This window comes from Giraffa tippelskirchi, chromosome 7 (genome assembly GCF_054371585.1).
Source record: "Giraffa tippelskirchi isolate mGirTip1 chromosome 7, T2T-mGirTip1v1.2.pri, whole genome shotgun sequence".
NCBI classification, from domain to species: Eukaryota; Metazoa; Chordata; class Mammalia; order Artiodactyla; family Giraffidae; genus Giraffa; species Giraffa tippelskirchi.
Window position 1 is genome coordinate 80,893,401 of NC_137281.1, and position 20,558 is coordinate 80,913,958.

Consider the following 20,558-nt stretch of genomic DNA (forward strand, 5'->3'; position numbering starts at 1 on the left):
AGTGGGGTGCCATTGCCTTCTCTGCAGTCAGCTGCAGTTCCCTGCATTATCTCAGAGGCAGACAGGCCTGGGGTTTCACAAAAGACAGTGTGTCAGGTCGTTAGGATCCTTGCAGCCAGCTGTGAACCAGCACCGAACCAGCAGCACCCCTTTTCCTTCTATTTCAAATCACTGCACGCGATCAGGCACCTGGTTGCCCAGCACCTGAGGGTCCCCAAAGTTCAAAATCTGGGCCATGTGTAGCCATTTTTATGCCATAAGGTTGGCCATGGGTCTATGAGCAGTTTTCCAAATGTCCATTTACCCAAGGACAAACAGAGATAATTGTCAAAGGCAACTATCACATTTCATGAAGGACATGCTATGAAACTATCAGGATTCAATACTTTCTTTTGCGCATATTAAATTTTAAATATTTTAGGAGATACTATAGTTGAAATACTTTGGACCTGCTATAACCAGTCTCTTTGGGATAGCTCTCATTGATAGGCAAGCAAGATAAAGAATAGCAATTTCCCAAAGAAAGCAGTTGGAATTAAAGCTCTAGCATTGGTCCCTTCAAGGAGGTGAAGTACAATTAATTATTTGTTGCCAAAGAGCACAGTATGAAAAGGGGGAAGGAATCTTTACTGCAAGAAATCTAATAGAAACTATTTTAGCCAGGGGACCATGGCTGGCATCATAGTGGTAAGTCATGTTGACATGAGGTGATGAAAGTAGCAGCTTACCTTTCTCTCCAAAACCAACAACCCTCATCTAATCATGAAAAAAACATCAGACACACCTAAATTGAGGGATATCCTACAAAATACCTGATCAGTACTCCTCAAAACTGTCAGGTGAGACTGAGAAACTGTCACAGAAGACATGACAAATATAAGGTGGAGGGGATCCTGGAACAGAAAATGGGAATTAGGGGAAAACTAATTATATCCAAATAAAGTATGGACTTAACAGTAATGTGGCGATTTGGATCCTTAGTCATGACAAACATCGCATACATGTACCAACCACGTCAATGTGCAATGTCAAAAGTAGGGGAACTGGGTGTGGGCTATACAGGAATTCTCTGTATAATCTTTGCAACTTTTCTCTTAATCCACAATCATTCTGAGATTAAAATTTTATTTAGGGTTTCCCTGGTGATCCAGTGGTTAGGAATTCACCTGCCAATATAGGGGACACGGGTTCAAGCCCTGGTCTGGGAACATCACACGTGCCACGGAGCAACTAAGCCCGTAGGCCACAACTACTGAAGCCCACAAGCCCTAGAGCCCGTGGTCCGCAGCAAGAGAGGCCTCTGCAATAAGAAGCCCATGCACTGCAATGAAGAGTAGCCTCTGCCCACTGCAACTAGAGAAAGCCTGCACAGAGCAACAAAAACCCAGCACAGCCAAAAAAAAGTAAAGAAATAAAAAAAATTGTTTTAAGTTTATGTATTTTGTAAAAAGTCTGACATTCAGCTGTGGTTATTTTTCCAGTCACAGACAACCAGTCGCTATGCGGTGATGAGCACCCAGCTGAGGCACGACGATCTCTCTCTGGTTTTCCACTATGTTTTTCTCCAAATGTGTAAGGCCCATGGCATCGGCTATAATATTGAGGTATGAAGGATGACAGTTTGCCAAGATTGGACCAAATACAGGCCTGTGGGTGATTTAGGCAGCTAATAATTTGGTACCCCTTCAAACATATAATCTTTAAACATTGGTTTGCCATGTATTTAGAGGAAGGCTGTGTGCTGCTTGGGGATGAGCAGAAAGGCAACTCCACAGAGGGTATCACTTGGTCCTTGGAAGTTGATATCTGTCCCCAGACTCATACACCCCACGTTAGTAAAGTAGAAGCCCTGTAGCTCACCAGACTTAGGAGTCATTTAGGGGGACCCTCTCTTCATTTTGAAGCATGTCTTGACTTTCTGACCCCACCCAAAGCTGCTTACCTATGAACATCCTCTTAGTCTGATTGGGCTGCCATAACTAAACACCATACACAAGGTGGTTTAAAGGGCTTCCATTCTGGCTCAGCTGGTAAAGAATCTGCCTGCAGTGTGGGAGACCTGGGTTCGACCCCTGGGTTGGGAAGATCCCTTGGAGAAGGAAAAGACTACCCACTCCAGTATTCTGGCCTGGAGAATTCCATGGACTGTATAGTCCATGGTGTTGCAAAGAGTCGGACATGACTGAGTGACTATCACACACACAATATGCCCAAAATTATTATTAGAGATTTATTTCTTTGGCTGAAGGCTTTGTACTTGATTGAAGTTCTAGTACCCCTGGGAAAAGTAAAGCACCAAATTTTTTAATTTATTTACATCTTCATGGCTCTGAGTTGATCAGATTCATTTCTAAGAACTAATTTCAGTACAGGAAACAGGCTTCTATGGCCCAGGAGAACAGTGGATGGTGCAGAGGAAGGGGTTCCACTGAGGGCGAGAAGAATGAAGAAAGGGCAGAGAAGCACAGAAGACACAATGGGCATAGCCTCCAGGTCTCTGGTGCTAAACAATCTATAAAGGATGAAAGATGAAATGGAAGAGAAAGAGAAATATAGATTGAAGGTGATGGAGTGATGGAACAATATGAAGAAGAAAAAGATAACAGGAGAAAATCTGGAAGATAAAGTCCAGAGACTGGAACATTCTATAAAAATAAGGTGTGTGCGTGTTAGTTGCTCAGTCGTGTCCGACTCTTTGTGACCCCATGGACTGTAGCCAGGCTCTCTCGTTCATGGAATTTTCCAGGCAAGAATACTGGAGTGGGTTGCCATTTCCTACTCCAGTGTATATTCCCAACCCAGGGATTGAACCCACATCTCCTGCATTGGCAGGCAGATTCTTTACCATTGAGCCATCTGGGAAGCCCTACCTGTTTCCACTCTTGATCAAATTTAATGTGGCAAGAAGCAATACTAATAACACATCAATGTCATTGCTACCAAAAGAAGAATCCTCAAAAATCCTTATTCTCAACATTATGTTTTTCTTCCCATTATCATCATAGAATTTCACATGTTGTTTTTCGTCCAAAATCTCAGAGGTGAAAAAGGGAAATGAGATCACCCTATGAGTTTATTTTTCCTTGCTAAATATTGGAAGGAAGCATTGCTGAGTTTGTAACCAACTCAGTAGGTCTCATTCCTGGTATTTCTGTAACGCTACAAAATACCCCCACTGATTTCCTAATGAAATGAACTTGTAATGAAAGCCATATGGAGAAAAGTGTCATGTTTACTGCCTGCGACAGTGTGGTGGGCTGGTCTCACACATATATAGACAGTGTGCCATGGTCCTAAATGGCTCCACAGCCACTGGCAATCACTTTCTCAGGCCAACGGATTGTCGTGGTGGCTGATCAAAATGTTCTGATTCTCCTCCTTTCACGCACATAACAGAATTATACTTCCTCCACTCTCTGCCTGAAGTTAGACATGGCCATGTAACTTGTTTTGGCCAGTGAAATATGAATAGAAGTGATGTGTGTCTTTCTGTGCCTTTATGAGCCACTCCATGAGTCACTATGTCCTTTTTCCTGCCTTGGAAATCCTGGAAACACACAGAAATGGAGCCTCCTTCAGCTCTGATGTACCAACGGGGACCAGAGATCCATGCTGACTCATGTGGGAAATGAAGTATGAGCAAGAACCAACTTTTTTGTTACAAAAACTAGTAATTGTTTGTTTTTTTAAATGGCTGAAGCATAACTTAGCCTACTTGATTGATTCAGAAATTAGTATCAAGAAAAGGATGCACCCCAAAAAGAAAAGAAGTATTATTACTTCACTATGTAGTCAGTACAAAAAGTAATAAGATATTTTACATTTGTGTACCAAGTCAGGGATTGAACCCAGGTCTCCTGCATTGCAGGCATATTCTGTACTGTCTGAGCCACCAGGGAAGCCCTAAAAAGGGCACATTGCCTCAGGGAAACAAACCCCATCTCCCATTTGATAGGCGGGGATACTCCCCACTATTCTAAAGAGGACAGCTTAAAAGCTGCAGTAAAGTCAATTTTGATTACTAATATTTCAAGTTCTCAGTAGCCCCACGTGTCTAGTGGCTACCATGCTGGACAGCACAGTAAAGGATGCAAGACAAGATCATCTAGTCAATAGTTCTTAGCCATGACTGCCCATTAGAATGGCCTGAGTGAGATTTAAAAAGTACAGATGTTCAGGCAAGTTGGGGAATAGGGAGAGGCAAGTGAGGCATTTGCCCAAAGTACCTCAGTAATAAAGATAAATTTAATAATGCAATGCAAAATGTTAAAATCAAAATTAATTCAAGAAATCCATGATGAACAAAATATCAATATTTCAAATAAAAATATACTGATGTTTTTCCTTTGCCTGGGGCTCTAGTATGGCTTAGTCTGGCACTGTACCCAGGACCCACTCCAGACCAATCAAATCAGTATTTTTGGAGGTAGGGTCCAGGCATTAAATTTTTAAAGCACCCAGATGATTCTAATATGCAGCCAGCATTGACCACCATTCTTGTCCACTGTCTATTCTAATGCCTAGATTTCCTTATAAAATGGAGAGTCAATGGGGAGTTGTAATTCTGGCATGTGGTATCTTTTACCAAATCCCCTAAATGTAGTTTTTTTTTTTTTTTTTCCTGCACTTCTAGTGATGAGGAGTTGACAGATTCACGGGTCAGCCATTTCCACTATTGGACAACTCCAGCATTAGCTTTTGTTTATTTGAGAAAAAATGTTAAAAGATATTTTTCCAAAAAAAGATAAAATCATGCCTCTCATACAGATACAAAACTATACACATGATGAAGACTTTATTTAAGAGAGAAGTATTAGGCAGATTTTATAATCAGGACAAGAAAGAATTTTAGAAAAACAGACATCTTTATAGATCATGACTATTGAAATGAAAATGTAAATGGAGGCAAAGTTGATTTTTCCACATGGGAAGCAGGAGAGGAAAATCAACTGAACCTCTACCAGACTGGACAGAATTTCTCAGTCACTTGTAAAATATCTTCCATAGAATCAAGGTGTGATATAGACAGTATATAGTTTTCCTTTGAAGTACAAATTATTTTTCATGCAATGAACTGCTTCCCTATATTTTTTATCCATTTCTCTTAGAACAGTGGTTTTTAAATTTTGATGTGCACAAGAATCCCCCAGAAAGTGAGCTGAATTTCAGATTGGAAAAGAAAATGAAAGCAAAGATAATAAATGGGACCTAATTAAACTTAAAAGCTTCTACACAGCAAAGGAAACCATTGACAAAACAAAAGACCACCTGCCAAATGGGAGAAAATATTTGCAAATGATATGACAACTAAGGGGTTAATATCCAAAATATATAAACAGCTCATACAACTCAACATGAAAAAAAAAGAAATTTGATTAAAAATTGGGCAGAAGACCTAGACAGACATTTTTCAAAAGAAGACACACAGATGGCCAACAAGCACATGAAAAGATGCTCAACATCATTAGTCATCAGAGAAATGCAAAGCAAAATCATAATGAGATATCACCTCATACCCATCTATCATCCAAAAAAGCACAAATAACAAATGTTGGTGAGGATGTGGAGAAAAGAGAACCTTCATACACTGTTGGTGCAAATACAAATTGGTGCAGCCACTGTGGAAAACGGTATGGAGGTTTCTCAGAAAACTAAAAGTAGAATTACCATATGATCCACCAATTTCACTCCTGGGTAGAAAACACTAATTTGAAAAGATACACACACCCCAGATGTTCATAGCACCACTATTTACAATTGCCAAGATATGGAAGCGACCTAAGTATTCACCAACAGGTAAATGAATAAAGAAGATGTGGTATATATGTACAATGGAATATTACTCAGCCATAAAAAAGAATGAAAATTTGCCATTTGCAATAACATGGAGGGACTTAGAGGTATTATGTTTAGTGAAATAAATCAGAGAGAGAAAGACAAATATTGTTTGTTATAACTTACATGTGGAATCTAAAAAATGCAACAAACTAGTGAATGTAACAAAAAAGAAACAGACTTACAGAGAACAAACTAGTGGTTGTCAGTGGGAAGAGGGAAGGTGGGAGGGAAAAGACAGGGATAGATTAAGAAGTACAAACTACTATGTATAGAATAAATAAGCTACAACACAAGGAAGATAGCCAATATGTTAAAATAACTATAAATGGGGTATAGCCTTTAAAAATTGTCAATCATTATGTTGTACACCTGATACTTATATAATACTGCATATCAACTATATATCAATTTTGAAAAGGTGCAGTATATGTAGAATGGAATATTACTCAACCATCAGAAAGAAGGAAATCCTGTTATGTGTGAGAACACAGATGAAACTTGACTGCATTATGCTAAGTGAGATAAGCCAGACAAAGATTATATGATATAACTTACATGTAGAATCTAAAAAAAGGTCAGACTCAATGAAACAGAGTAGAGTGGTGGTTACCAGGGCCTGGGGTGGGTGGGGGATTGGGAGGATACTGGTCAAAGGCACAAATTTGCAGTTTGAAAATTAGAGTAGGTTCTAGGGAAATCTAATGAAGAGCATAGTGATTATAGTCAACAATATTATATTATATACTTTAAAATTGCCACGAGACTAGATCTTTAATATTCTCAACACAAAAATGAAATCATAATTATGTGATGAGATAGAGGTCTTAGCTAAAGCTATTGTGATAATCAAATTACAATAAATAAATATATCAAATCAACATGTTGTACACTTTAAACTTATATAATGTTCAATGTAAATTATAATCTCAATTAAAAGAAACCACTGACCAGGAACATATCTATTCCATATTCTGGAGACAGCCTTTCCAAATGTGCTTCTCACAATATTTGCAATTAGTTCTAGACTTCAACTCAAATCAGCCTTAGTGGTTTTAGTGTAGTACGTTTTCTTAACTTTGTTTCCAACATAATATGCTATTTCTTTTCTTCCCATTCAAATTTTATAGGACAGACAAGGAACTATCTTTATATTATTTGAAAACTTGAAGAGAGACAGGTTGGGAATGTTGTAAGTATGAAGTATGTCTAAGAGATGTAATAACCTAAGAAAATAGACTATAACAACCAACAAGAATGATGCTTCTTTTGCATTTTAATCAGTATGCTGATTTACTGAAAGTCTATCTTGTTTTATTTAGATCTTTAAGTATTTCATAAATTTACTTGAGATGTGTCCGTGGGAGTTCATTAGTATAACTGATTAATTATCCAGAATTGATGGGTAAGCGTCTAGTTTTAACAACATGTTATATTCAAACACATATACCTACAAGCCACTGCAAATCTGACTAATGAGGAACCAGCTCAGATGTCCTGATTGCAGAAGGGCAGTTGTCATTCTGACATGCTTAGAAAAATGCTCTGGTGACTTGGCAAGGTGCTCCCCAAAAGGCAGGGTCTGTAGCCTCTCCTCAGATCTAGTTTCAGCCCTGATGTAGTCTCCTTGAGATACATTTTATGCTAAGAGTCCTTTGCACCATTCAGGAGGTTTCTCTGTGTTTTGCTGTTTCCTGCAAATTTCTCTCCAGGTTATTCTGGAGAGCTAGTAAAAGTTGTTACCTCATCTAGGACTCAAAACTTTCAAGCCATAGCCTTGAACTGTATCTTATTCATATCTTTAAATATGATTATTTGGTACCTTTAAGTCATTCTGATTTGTTGGGAAACTTTCTATCCTATATTTTTCTTCCTTTTAATATTTACAGCAGATTGAAAAAGATAAGATGAACAAATATAAACTTTTCTTAATGTTGCTTGATTTTCTCTAGAGGATTGAGAGGCTTTTTCATGAGTTGGCTGGGTTTTGTTTGGGTTTATTACAATCAGGCCATATCAGGTGAGAGCTGTAAGAGGGAACCTTACACATCAGAATTGTGTGGCTTGGCTTCACTGGGATAGCTTCATCTGATTTCACTTATACTAGGATATTTCTGGAAATAGTGGAATATAAGTAGAAAGTTCAAGGAAGGGAAAAATGAAGGAAATTCTAGAGATGACTTATTAATAGGAAAGGGGACATACAGTCTATCTAGTTTCTTGGATCCCATGCTGGGAACCATGGACCTGAGGAGACTGAGGGGGTGGCTAGAGGAGCTTGAATCCATGTGTGGACTCAGCATCATATACACACACACACATACACAAACAATTTTTTTTTAAAGTATGAGTCTCAATCTTCAGGATATACAAGAATCACCTTGAGGGACTTTATGAAACTACCCAATCAAAGATTCTGATTTTGTCGATCTGGATGGGACCCAGGAATTTGGAGAAGTACCTGGGGTCCAATATATACTGACCTTGTGGCAATAAAATACAAATCACTGTTAAAAAATTAATTACTCTCAAGATCTCTCTTGGTAAATGTCACATTGCACTTGAAAATATGTGGACTATTTTCAAATATCTTTTGATAATGATTTCTAACATAATTCCACAGTGATAAGAGAACAGACTCTGTACCATTTCAATACCTTTAGACCATGAAATTTTTTGCACCTTTTTTTATGTCCCTGGATATGTTCCAGTGTCTCCTGGTTTGGGAGACATGTTCCCATGTCTCCTATGGGAACTTGAATAGAATTTGTATCCTGCTATTGTATAAAAATTGTATATATCTTAATTATGTTGAATTGGTTCATAGTGCTATTCAGGTCTACTATATCCTTCTACTTTTCTGTCTGTTCATTCTATTAATTTTTGAGAGTTTGATATCGAAACTCCAACTAAAAATCTTAATTTATCTACTTAAAAAATTGTAAAATATAGTAGAACTATATGTAACTTTGTTCTGTGTTTTCCAAGTCTCCTGTAAATGTGTTATTATACTTTCATAATTTAAAAATGAAAAAAAAATTAATGACTCTAAAGTTGCCTTTCCCCTTCATGGATCACAGCCTTGTCGTGCTGAAGGGCCATCCAAGATGGACAGATCATAATGAAGAGTTCTGACAAAACATGGTCCTCTGAAGGAGGAAATGGCAACCCACTCCAGTATTCTTGCCTGGAAAACCACATAAACAGTATGAAAAAGCAAAAAGATTTGACACCTGAAGATGAGCCCCCAGGTCAGAAGGTGTCCAATATACTACTGGGAAAGAGCAGAGAGCAATTACTAATAGCTCCAGAAAGAATGAAGCAATAGGGCCAAACCAGAAATGACACTCAGTTGTGGATATGTCTAGTCATGAAAGTAAAGTCGATGCTGTTAAAGAACAATACAGCATAGGAACCTGGAATGTTAGGTCTATGAATCAAGGTAAATTGGATGTGGGCAAGCAGGAGATGGCAAGATTGAACATCAACATCTCAGGACAGTGAATTAAAATGGATAGGATAGACAGATGAATGGCTAAGGAAGTTGTGGTACATATATACAATGGAATATTACTCAGCTATAAAAAGGAATGCATTTGAGTCTGTTCTAATGAGGTGGATGAACCTAGAGCCTATTATACAGAGCGAAGTAAGTCAGAAAGAGAAAGATAAATATTGTATATTAATGCATATATATGGAATCTAGAAAGATAGTACTGATGATCCTATGTGCAGGGCAGCAAAGGAGACACAGACATAAAGAACAGACTTTTGGACACAGTGAGGGAAGGAGATGGTGGGATGATTTGAGAGAACAGCATAGAAACCTACACATTACCATACGTAAAATACGTAGCCAGTGGGAGTTTGATGTATGACACAGGGAATCCAAAGCCAGTGCTATGTGACAATCTAAAAGGTGGGAGGGGGAGAGAGGCTGGAGAGGGGTATAAGAAGGAGGGGACATATGTATACCTATGGCCAATTCATGTTGATGTATGGCAAAAATCATCACAATTTTGTGAAGTAATTATTCTACAATTAAAAATTTTAAAAGATTAGTTCTAAAAAAATGGAAAATAAATAAAATGGACAAGAATGAATGAATTTCATTCAGATGACCATTATATCTACTACTGTGGGTGAAGCAGATTTTATTTTCTTGGGCTCCAAAATCACTGTGACTGCAGCCATGAAATTAAAAGATACATAAACCATCTCCTTGCTTCTTGGAAGGAATGTTATGGCAAAACTAGACAGCATATTAAAAAGCAGAGACATTGCTTTGCCGACAAAGGTCATATAATCAAAGCTATGGTTCTTCCATTACTCATGTATGGATGTGAGAGTTGGACCATTAAGAAGGCTGAGCACAGAAGAATTGATGCTTTTGAACTGTGGTCTGGAGAAGACTCTTGAGAGTCCCTTGGACATCAAGGAGATCAAACCAGTCAATCATAAAGGAAATCAACCCTGAATATTCATTGGAAGGACTGAAGCTGAAGCTGAAGCTCCAATACTTCGGCCACCTAATGCGAAGAGCCAACTCATTGAAAAAGATCTGATCCATTGGAAAAGACCCTGATGCTGGGAAAGATTGAAGGCAAAAGGAGAAGGTGGCAGCAGAGGATGAGATGGTTAGATGGCATCACCAACTCTATGGACATGAATTTGAGCAAACTCTGGGATATAGTGGAGGACAGAGAAGCCTGGCGTGCTGCAGTCCATGGGTTAGCAAAGAATCCAACACAACTTAATGACTGAACAACAACAACAAAAATTTGCCTTTGGCTATTGTTTTTTCTATTAAAAGAAAAGATACCAATGTTCAGTAGCTATAAGGGGTAGGAGTAGATAGATGGTCCTTGGATTTGGGGAATGTAACTCAAGAAGTTTGGAAGTACTTGTCTAGTCCACTTCCTTCATTTCAGAAAAAAGAAATGAAGACCCAGAGAGCTCAAGTAACTTCCTCAAAGTCACAAAGTCAGTAGTAGGGCATAGAGCTCTGGTCTCCCATCTTGGAACTAGGAAGATTTCTACTCCCAACCTGATCCAAGGAAAGCCAGTTCAGGCTGTAAGGAAGCCATTCCAAAAGGGTCTAAGCCTGACTCTAAGGTAACTTATTTTACAGATAACAACTGGCAAAGAAGTAATCCCAAAGTTATTTGCAGCTGCCTTAAGAGACATTAGCTCTTTAGGTTCACCCCCTCAGGACAGAACAATTTTTAAAAATTAATCCTTCATTTAATCTATTTTTTCCTTTGATAAAAAAAGTGTGAATAATTGCTAGAAAAATACCCTGGAGTTTTGTTTCCAAGTTAAAATTTACAATGATCTAGTGGTTTGGGAATGTTCACTGACCATAATTTAGTTCTACAGGATAGTCTCCAAGTTCTCTGAAATCTTCTTTAAATGTGTGCTCAGCTTTATAAAGACAGCTATTCATGAATGGGGACATTCTCCTCTGCACATAGATGGGATGCATTCATAAGTAGCAGGAATCACTTGTATACAGGCAATAGAAAATAAACCCTAGATGAAAGTCTCCAGAATACTGTGGTGCCAATGTCTCTGTAGGCAAGTAAATTGATAAGCATGAATTACACTCAGAAACAATTCTCTTAAACTAACAATTTTTAAAATGAGCTAATACTAGTGTCCTAGCTCAGTGGTAGCCTTTTGCTAGGAATGACTGAACCTATTCCTACATTCTGCTATGTTGATTAATAAAAAATATTTATTACACAAATCCTTTTTGTTGACAAGTTAAAATGGAGCCTCATCTTTCATATCTCCCTGAAGATTGCCACCTTGTGAGATTGAAAATACTCATTAAATTCCATCACCAGACAGGCACAAATGAGAGGGTGATTGTTTTTAAGCATGTGAGGGGAATCGTTGGTAAACTCATTTGTTTGGATATCATTAACAGAACAATCGGTGAGGATCTCCAGGGGGTCCTCATGACCTTTGCTCGCAATCTCTTCATCATCCATCAAGAAATATCAGCACCTAATATGCAAGGCGAGACCAATTTTAAGGTGAGGTGTTAATTAACTAACGATCCTGGTTAATTTCTATACAAGGGCTGAAAATACCTCATGCTGTATTGTAAACAAGTGCTAAACCATTTTTTTTTTCATTGTAAGCAGTACATATTTTACAGCATGTAGGGTCAATATTGTAAGGTTCCCACTGACCCTGTTAGTTAACTTTAATAGTTTGAAACTTTTTCTTTAAATATAGTAGACTTGTTTTAACTTGCTGCCATTTCCAAATCTAAGCTTACAAGACAACAGGGCTTTCTGATGTTGAAGGTGACACTGAAGTGCCACAATGGAGCCAAACAGACCGTCACAACCAAAAACCCTGACTATACCTATATTTCAGATAATACGATATCTGGCTAAGGATTCCTGGGAAGTCTAAGTTTCCAGAGCCAGAAAAGTTCTGAGATCCCAGCAAGGACAACGTGTATAGGGAGAAACAGAAGAAAACCTCAGTATATTTGTAAGCCATCTGCTCCACCCCATTTCGCTGAAGTGGGACAGGTATATCATCATAACGTTTTGAAGCTTCCAAACGTCACCTAATGATGTTGCTTCAGGAAATCCAGTCATGTGTAACTGACTAGAAGTCCCTTAACTCTAGAAAATGATAGCAAGATATACCAAAATTTTTAAAATATCAGCTAAACAGAGACGAACACGATATTGCTCACTGGAGTGTGCATCTGGTTCCCAGTCAGCCTTCATCTTGTTTGAATGGGTCAAGTAACTCAAGGGATTCAATCAGAAACCACATGTGATTTTTCTCTTAAATGGAAAGTCCAGCAAAAGCTTGATAAAAATAAAAATTTTGAATATTTTTTTCCCTTGAGCTAGGGCCCAGTACCACTCAGCCAGTTGAGTCACTCAGTCATGTCTGACTCTGCGACCCCATGGACTGCAGCACACCAGGCTTCCCTGTCCTTCACCAACTCCCGGAGCTTGCTCAAACTCATGTCCATCAAGTCAGTGATGCCATCCAACCATCTCATCCTCTGTCCCCTTCTCCTGCCTTCAATCTTTCCCAGCATCAGGTCTTTTCTATGGAGTCAGTTCTTTGCATCAGGTGGCCAAAGTATTGGAGCTTCAGTTTCAGCATCAGTCCTTCCAATGAATATTCAGGACTGATTTCCTTTAGGATTGACTGGTTTGATCTTTTTGCAGTCCAAGGGACTCTCAAGAGTCCCTCTATAACAGTAATAATGATAGTAATGTTTTACTCTTCAGAATGATTTTATGTGTTGCATCAACTTTCACTGGTCTTTCTAAAGGATCTGTGCTCATCATTTATATTCTAAGTTCCTGTCAGCTAGCCTCATTTCATCTGTTAGCATGATGTGCAAAATTCTGAGCCTATATGCACATGATCAGTTTAATCTGTCCAAATACAGCTAATAGTCAGGATCAGATGGTGCTGTGGACTGAACTATGTCCTCCCAAAGTTCACATGTTGAACTCTTCATCCCCAGTATGATAGATAATATATGAAGAAGGTGACCTTGGGAAGTAATTATGTTTAAATGAAGTCATAATGGTGGGATCCTTATGATGGGATTAGTGCCCTTATAAGAGACCAGAGACCTTGCACTCTCTTTCTCTCTGTCTTTCTCTGTCTCTGTCTCCCCACTAAATGGGAACACAGCAAAAAGATGGCTGTCTGCAAACCCAAAAGAGAGCTTCACGAGGAACAGAAAGAGCCAGCACCTTGCCCTCAAACTTCCCAGCCTCCAGAAATGTGAGAAATAAATTTTTGTTGTTAAAGCCACCCCATCTACAGTGTTTTGTTATAGCAGTCTGGGCAGACTAAGGCACACGGTTTATCCCCCAAACCATGCAGACTTAGTAGACTCCAACCTTGGACTTGAGGTTGGCAGAGCCAATTGCTATTGACAAAATAAGGCCTTTTCTCTCTGCCCTTTGTCTGACTTTAAAAATCATCAAAAGTCAGATATTCTTAAGTAGCTTTTAAATATCTCACGGTTTCTGCATCTCATGTGAATCATTGTTACCTTGACTTTTTTTTTAACCCTTGCTAGAAGGTCCAAAGGTAAAAACTTTAAATCTCAATAAAATAGGAATAACTTTTAAAAACTTAAAAAATGTAATAGATTCATTTTTGGTAGTATTTTTGTCTACTATCCTAATGACAGCCAAATAAGTATGTTCAGTTTGTAAACAAGGATTTACCAGCAAAGTAAAGGCCAAATAAAAATGAAAGGTGATGCAGAAAAAGCATTTAACAAAATCTAACACCCTTTCTTGATTAAACAAAACACTCAAACAAACTAGGACTAAAAAGTAACTTCTTCAACCTGATAAGGGCATCTGGGAAAAACCCACAGCTAACATCATAGTTAATGGTGCAAGACTGAAAGCTTTCCCTCCAAGATCAGGAACAAGACAAGGATGTCTGCTCTCACCACTTCTATTCTTCATTATATTGGAGGTTTTAGCCTGGACAGTTAGTCAAGAAAAAGATATAAAAGGCACCAAGTTTGGAAAGAAATGAACTATCTTTATTCACAGATGACCTAAAGAACTCAGAAAGAATCTATTGGAACTAATAAACAAATTCAGCAAGTTTGTAAGACCCAATATCTATATATTAATATAAATATCAGTTGTATCTCCATACATCAGCAATGAACAATCTAAAATTAATTTTTAAATAAAAAAGAATAAAATATTTACAAATAAGTTTAGCAGAACGAGTACAAGACCTGTCTTCTGAAAACTACAAAACAGCATAAAAGAAAGGAGACCTAAATAAGTGGAAAGACATTCTATGTTTATGGAACAGAAAACTTAACATTGCTAAAATGGCAGTACTCTCCAAATTGATTCACAGATTCATTGCAATTCCTATCAAAATCCTAGCTGGCTTTATTGCAGAAATTGACAAGATAATCCTAAAATTCATTTGGAAATTTGAGAGATCCAAAATAGTCAAAATAATCTTGGGAAAAAAGAACAAAGTTAGAGGGCCTCTCAATTTTAAAAACTTACTACAAAGCTACAGTAATCAAGAATATGTGGTACTGTCATAAGAATAGATGTATAGATGAATGGAATAGAATTGAGAGTCCAAAAACAAACCTTCACTTTTACAGTCAATTGACTTTCAACAAGTGCCAAGCCCATTCAATGAAAAAAGAATAGTCTTTTTGATAAATAGTGCTGAATATAATATATTATATAATATAATAATAGTATAATAGTATAATAGTGCTGATATCCATTTTTCAAATGGATATCCACATGCAAATGAATGAAGTTGTACCTCTCAATTCCATTGCAAATACAAAAGTTAAGTAAAATTGGATTAAAGACATAAATGTAAGAGTTGAAAGTATTAAATTCTTAGAAGAAAACAGGTATAAATCTTCAAGACCTTCTGGTTAGCAATGGCTTCTTAGATATGATACGTTAAGTGCAATCAAGCAACATAAAAATACTAAGTTGGATTCCATCAACATTGACAACTTCTGTGTACACCAAAGGATACTTATAAAAGTGAAAAGACAACTTACAGAAGTGGAGAAAGTATTTCCAAATCATGTATATGATGTCTCTAGTGTCCACAGTATATAAAGCACTCTTACAATTCAACAATAGAAAAACAAATAACCCAATTAAAAAGTGAGCAAAGGACTTGAATAGATTGTTGTCAAAGAAGATATACAAATACACAATGAAAACATGAAGAAACGCTCAACATCATTAGTTATTAGGGAAATGCAAATCAAAACCACAAGATTCCATTACACACTTAAGATGGCTACAATCAAAAAGATATAATAACAAGCATTGACAAGAATACAGAGAAACTGGAACCGTCATATATTGCTGATAGGAATATAAAATGGTGTCACTGCCATGTATAGTTTCATATTTCCTCAAAATGTTAAACAAAATTACCATATGACTCAGCAATTCCACACCTAGTTTTATACCCAAAAGTATTGAAAATATATGCTCATATGAAAACATATATTAGTGTCCATAGAAACATTATTCATAAGACCCAAAAGGTAGAAACAACCCAAATACCCATCAACAGATAAATGGGTGAATTCCATTATATCATATTAAATGAATAATATTGCATACATTGGAATACTAAGTATGAATCTTCATGATCTTGTGGTTAGCAATGGTTTCTTAGGTATAATACCTAAAGTGCAAACAACCAAAGTAAAAATAGATAACAGATACAATGAAATATTATTCAGCCATAAAAAAGAAATTAAGTTCTGATCCATGCTACAAAATGGATGAACCTTGAAAACATTATGCTAAGACACAAAGGCCACATATATGATTCATTTACATGAAATGTCCAGAGTAGGCAATTCCATAGAGATAGAAAATAGATTAGAGGTTACCAGGATGTAGGAGAGGTAGAAAATGGGGAATGGCAGATAATGGGTATAGAATTTCTACTCAGGTGATGAAAATGTTCTGGAATAACATAGAGTAATGGTTTCTTATGAATATATTAAAACCCACTGAATTATACACTTTAAAAGGGTAGATTTTTATGATATGTGAATTTTATCTCAATAAAAAAAAACTAAATAAAATGCATAGAAATGTGCCACTTTTCCTCCCCCAAACCAATGGAAATAAATGCTCCCATCAGCCTAGTAGTCCTCATTTTAGGGTGACTAGACCAGGGCATCTCAAATTAACTGCAATGAAGGATCTGTTTGTTGTATTTTTTCTGATCTATTATGCATCAGTACATATGTGAAATACAACAAAAATGAATTACAAGAAAAATTAAATGAAAAAAATTGAAGACATATTAAACAGAAGCCCATAGACACAAAAATCTCTATAAAGGTTTCCAAGTTCTTCCTCTCAGTTTTTAACCCATTTCATTAAGACTGATAACCAACAATTAATAGATGGCTGCTGGTTAGTGGAACACACTTCAAGCAGAACTGATCTAAACCATACTTAACTTCAAAAAGGAGCAAATGCTTGAGGGACTGGATGGAAGACTTGTAAGAGGTCTTTAAGTAACAAATATTATTTTCACTGTTCATTTGCAGACTGCCATTGATGACATTGAAGCCATTCTAGGAGTAACAGAGGAAAACAAATTGAGATTTGAAGAAAACCTACAGTCCAAACATTAAAAAACCTCTCTAAACCTGATAAATGAATGATCCTGGAACATTTTACCGATTTTGTATTCCAATCTGAAGCCAAAAAATGGGCAACATTCATTTTTCTGTTAGAAATAAAAGGAAGAGAAAGTTAGTTTGCTTTGTTTGCAAGGAAGGGTAACAGAATAGATTATAATGTAATGCTGTCTTTAAAAAAAAAAAAGAAAACAGAAAAAAAAATTGTTTAAGTAATCTTATTTTACTTATTAAACCAAAACCTATTTGTGTTATCATTTCAATCATTCAATCATTTCAATCTTCCTCTTCCAAAACACAGGAAGAAATAAGTTATCAAGAAAGTTACAAGTCTTACTAATATCACTTCTGCACCTATCTCTTTATAAACTTCAGGATTATAAAGCTTTTTTTAAGAAAACAAATTCTATAAAGTTTTCTCCTCCTAGTCCTAATAATAATTTGTCTTCTGCATGTAAAAAATTGAATAAAGGCTTAATCCTCGCTATTTGGCAAAATGGAAATGTCTCTTTTTCCCCAAGAAAATTACATTTCTATGGATTTGTAAAGTGATCTTTTGTCACTCATTGTATTTTTATTGTGCCAAGCCACTATTGTCTGCTGTTGCCATTTTTCAAAAAGTAAAATAAGCCAACATCTAGTTAAATAAAGAATCAGAATGTATCTAGGTGGCAGTATCTGCTCTTAGTTTAACAGTGGAACTCAGCCCTCTATCTTGAATAAACATTTGTATTCTCTAGCTCTCCATTAATACAGCAGTAGGATTTTTACAAGCTTAATTCAACAGTACCTTTTAAAGGGCAAAGCGTTAAAATTATGCAGTGTTGACACTCTTGGTGTTTGCTTTGTAACTGTTGAAAATATTTCTACATCATCCAGCTTAACTGAAGGGTGAAATATGCAAGTCACAAAATCACAGAGTTGTTTTTAAAGAATGACCTTTATATCTTTAAAACTATTTGAGTGTGTTGAGGAAAAGAGTGGTATTTATTACCTATAGAATTTCAATAATGTGTTAACTCTGCCTCAGCTGTAGGCTGAATTTCTGCAAAACCTTTAACATTTGTGTGTGTATGTGTCAGCTTTTGTTTTGCTATAGTTGGAAGTAGACTAATTAGCCAGGTTTCCTGCTTGTGCTAGGTACAACGATGACCTCTTTTTCTTGCCAGATCACTCTAATCCATATGAGGGGCCCATTGTCCAGACACTTGACGGATAGGAAGTACTACATGCCCATTAGAGTCTCGCCTCGATTGAAGCCAGAGCAACATAAGGTCCAAGAGACTCATTAGTTCACTGGCACAATCGTGTCCTGAGAGTAAATGAAACCCTCTGTCTCCTTATGGCTCTCATCTGCTCTGGACTTTAAAAGAAAACTGTCTCTGTTTTGTTCCGCACAGTAGTGGATCTTTCACATAGTGAGATCCCCTTTTTAACAGTACAAAACTGTTAAAATCTATCAGGGAAGTTTTTATATGTGAATTTTGATTAGCACTCTTGAGCCTCAAGCTGCTGGCAAGAGTAAAATGAGTTCACTCTCCCGTACTTTTTTTTTTTTTAACCGACATAATCAGTTTCTCAAACAATGCACTTTCCTTCTTGCCTCTATCATTAACAGACACCACAGAATGCCTGTTTCCAAATTTAGGCCTTATATTCAGATTAAGGTCTCACTGGAAAGTGATTGAGAATCAGGTTCTCTACCTAAAAGCTACGGCTTCGAAATCAAAGGAGAAAAATTGGTATAATAAAACAATCACTTCAAGTAATTACCTGAAAGAAGCCAGAGGACCAGATTAAATTAGTGAAATGTTTTAATTACAGAACATTTGAAAAGAAGCATAGTCCATTATCTTTTAGCATATATGAATAGCAAAGATACTGTACTGTTGGTAAACTAAGTTTGAAAAAAAATCATGTATATGTGTACAATGTGTCCTAAACATAAATTAATCAATATAAATTACTGAGTTTTTACTATTCTAAATGGGAAACTGAAATCTTGTCAATAAGAGGATTTTTTGAAAATGATTGCCATTTTCAGGAAGTTTTGGGGAAAAGCATACATTTAACCATAGAACTATCTTTGTGAGAGAAATGACCCATTGTTGAATACTGAATGTTTGTGATAGTTTGAGAAGCAAACTCAACTAAACATTTAGGAGCATATTACTGGATGATGATAATTATCTCCTTTTATATATTACCTATTTTATACTGATTTTAAAGAAACTAAATAAATGATGTTCAGTGGCAAATTGTGCTTTCTGCTTAACTACTTTTCACTATCTTCTTACATTTACCTTCTATTGAACACATTGTTGGCTAGATATGTGCTGTACTAGAAGCTTCATATAAATTTTTTAATTATATCTTTCCAACAACACCATGTGGAGAAATACTACTACTGTCCTCATTTTACATATGAGAAAACAGAGATTTAGTGAAGGTATCTCACCCCATGTCTCAGGCTGAATGAAATTTGAGATTTAAACTCATTTACCACAAATTCTGGGCTTCCCATTTAGAGCTAGTGGTAAAGAACTGTCTGTCAATGCAGGAGACACAAGAGACGCCGGTTGGGAAGATACCCTAGGGAAGAGCATGGCAACCCACTCCAGTATTCTTGCCTGGAGAATCCCATGGACAGAGGAGCCTGGAGGGTTACAGTTCATAGGGTCACGAAGAGTCAGACAAGACTGAAGAGACTTAGCACACATGCAACACAAATTCTATTAATAGCATGTTTTATAAAGTAGAAATAAGTCTTAAATATTCATTGGAAGGACTGATGCTGAAGCTGAAGCTTCAGTACTTTGGCCACCTGATGTGAAGAACTGACTCATTGGAAAAGACCCTGATGGTGGGAAAGATTGAAGGCAGGAGCAGAAGGGAATGACAGAGGATAAGATGGTTGGATGACATCAGCGACTCCATGGACATGAGTTTGAGTAAGCTCCGGGTGTTGGTGATGGACAGGGAAGCCTGGCATGCTGCAGTCCATGGGGTCGCAGAGTCGGACACAACTGAGCAACTAAACTGAACTGAAATCAAGTAGAAAGTTCAGTTTCACTTGTCCCAGATTATGTAAGGGACTTACTCTTTTATAACAAATTCTAATGTGTTGCTTAAAGCATAGAAAGATAATTTAACTTACACGTGTTTCTTGCTCATAACATAAACTTGGGCAACTAACAGCCTTGTGAAGCATCACAACTACATGATCAAATAAATCAGAAGAGAAAGTAGCATCAGTAGAATTCTATAGGGATGGATCTGTAAGGTGGAGGACTGATGATAGGTATGTGTGGGAGAATCTGGAATATGGGAAATATGCCCCATAGTTTCCCTGGAAAGATGGGTGTTAAGAAATGGGAAAAGACCTCCAAGAGGATGCAGAGTAACCTGGGAGGAGTTTGGGAAGCATTACTTCAGCTTTATCATTCCAAGATTTGCAAGCATCCTATTTTTCAAGTATAAAAAGATGTTATTTTATCCTAAGTAATATGTTAGTTATCATCTTCTA

At 37.0% G+C, this 20,558-nt stretch overlaps 1 protein-coding gene and 1 long non-coding RNA gene across 13 annotated transcripts in view; one reads left to right on the top strand and one right to left on the bottom strand.

Annotated features, from left to right (window-relative positions):
* Window positions 1-17,150, top strand: part of IQCH (IQ motif containing H) — a 220,420-nt gene extending 203,270 nt beyond the window's left edge. For 4 of the 9 annotated variants that reach the window (XM_081511831.1, XM_081511827.1, XM_081511832.1 and 1 more), the window contains 4 exons: window positions 1,482-1,604; window positions 6,966-7,027; window positions 11,768-11,876; window positions 16,940-17,150. In XM_081511831.1, coding sequence (XP_081367957.1) covers window positions 1,482-1,604; window positions 6,966-7,027; window positions 11,768-11,876; window positions 16,940-17,026 — 381 coding nt within the window. In that variant the 3' untranslated portion in view covers window positions 17,027-17,150. Of the gene's footprint in view, window positions 1-1,481; window positions 1,605-6,965; window positions 7,028-11,767; window positions 11,877-12,225; window positions 12,387-13,524; window positions 13,618-16,939 lie in introns of all 9 variants that reach the window. The other 5 variants (XR_014060029.1, XR_014060030.1, XM_081511830.1 and 2 more) reach the window with 5 other exon arrangements.
* LOC145514311 (uncharacterized) overlaps window positions 1-20,558 on the bottom strand; it is a 178,579-nt gene that overhangs the window by 138,719 nt on the left and 19,302 nt on the right. For 3 of the 4 annotated variants that reach the window (XR_014060039.1, XR_014060037.1, XR_014060040.1), the window contains exons 3-4: window positions 17,073-17,121; window positions 16,845-16,966 (exon numbers count right to left, since the gene is read on the bottom strand). This is a non-coding gene — a long non-coding RNA (uncharacterized LOC145514311). The remainder of the gene's footprint in view (window positions 1-16,844; window positions 16,967-17,072; window positions 17,122-20,558) is intronic. The other variant, XR_014060038.1, reaches the window with a different exon arrangement.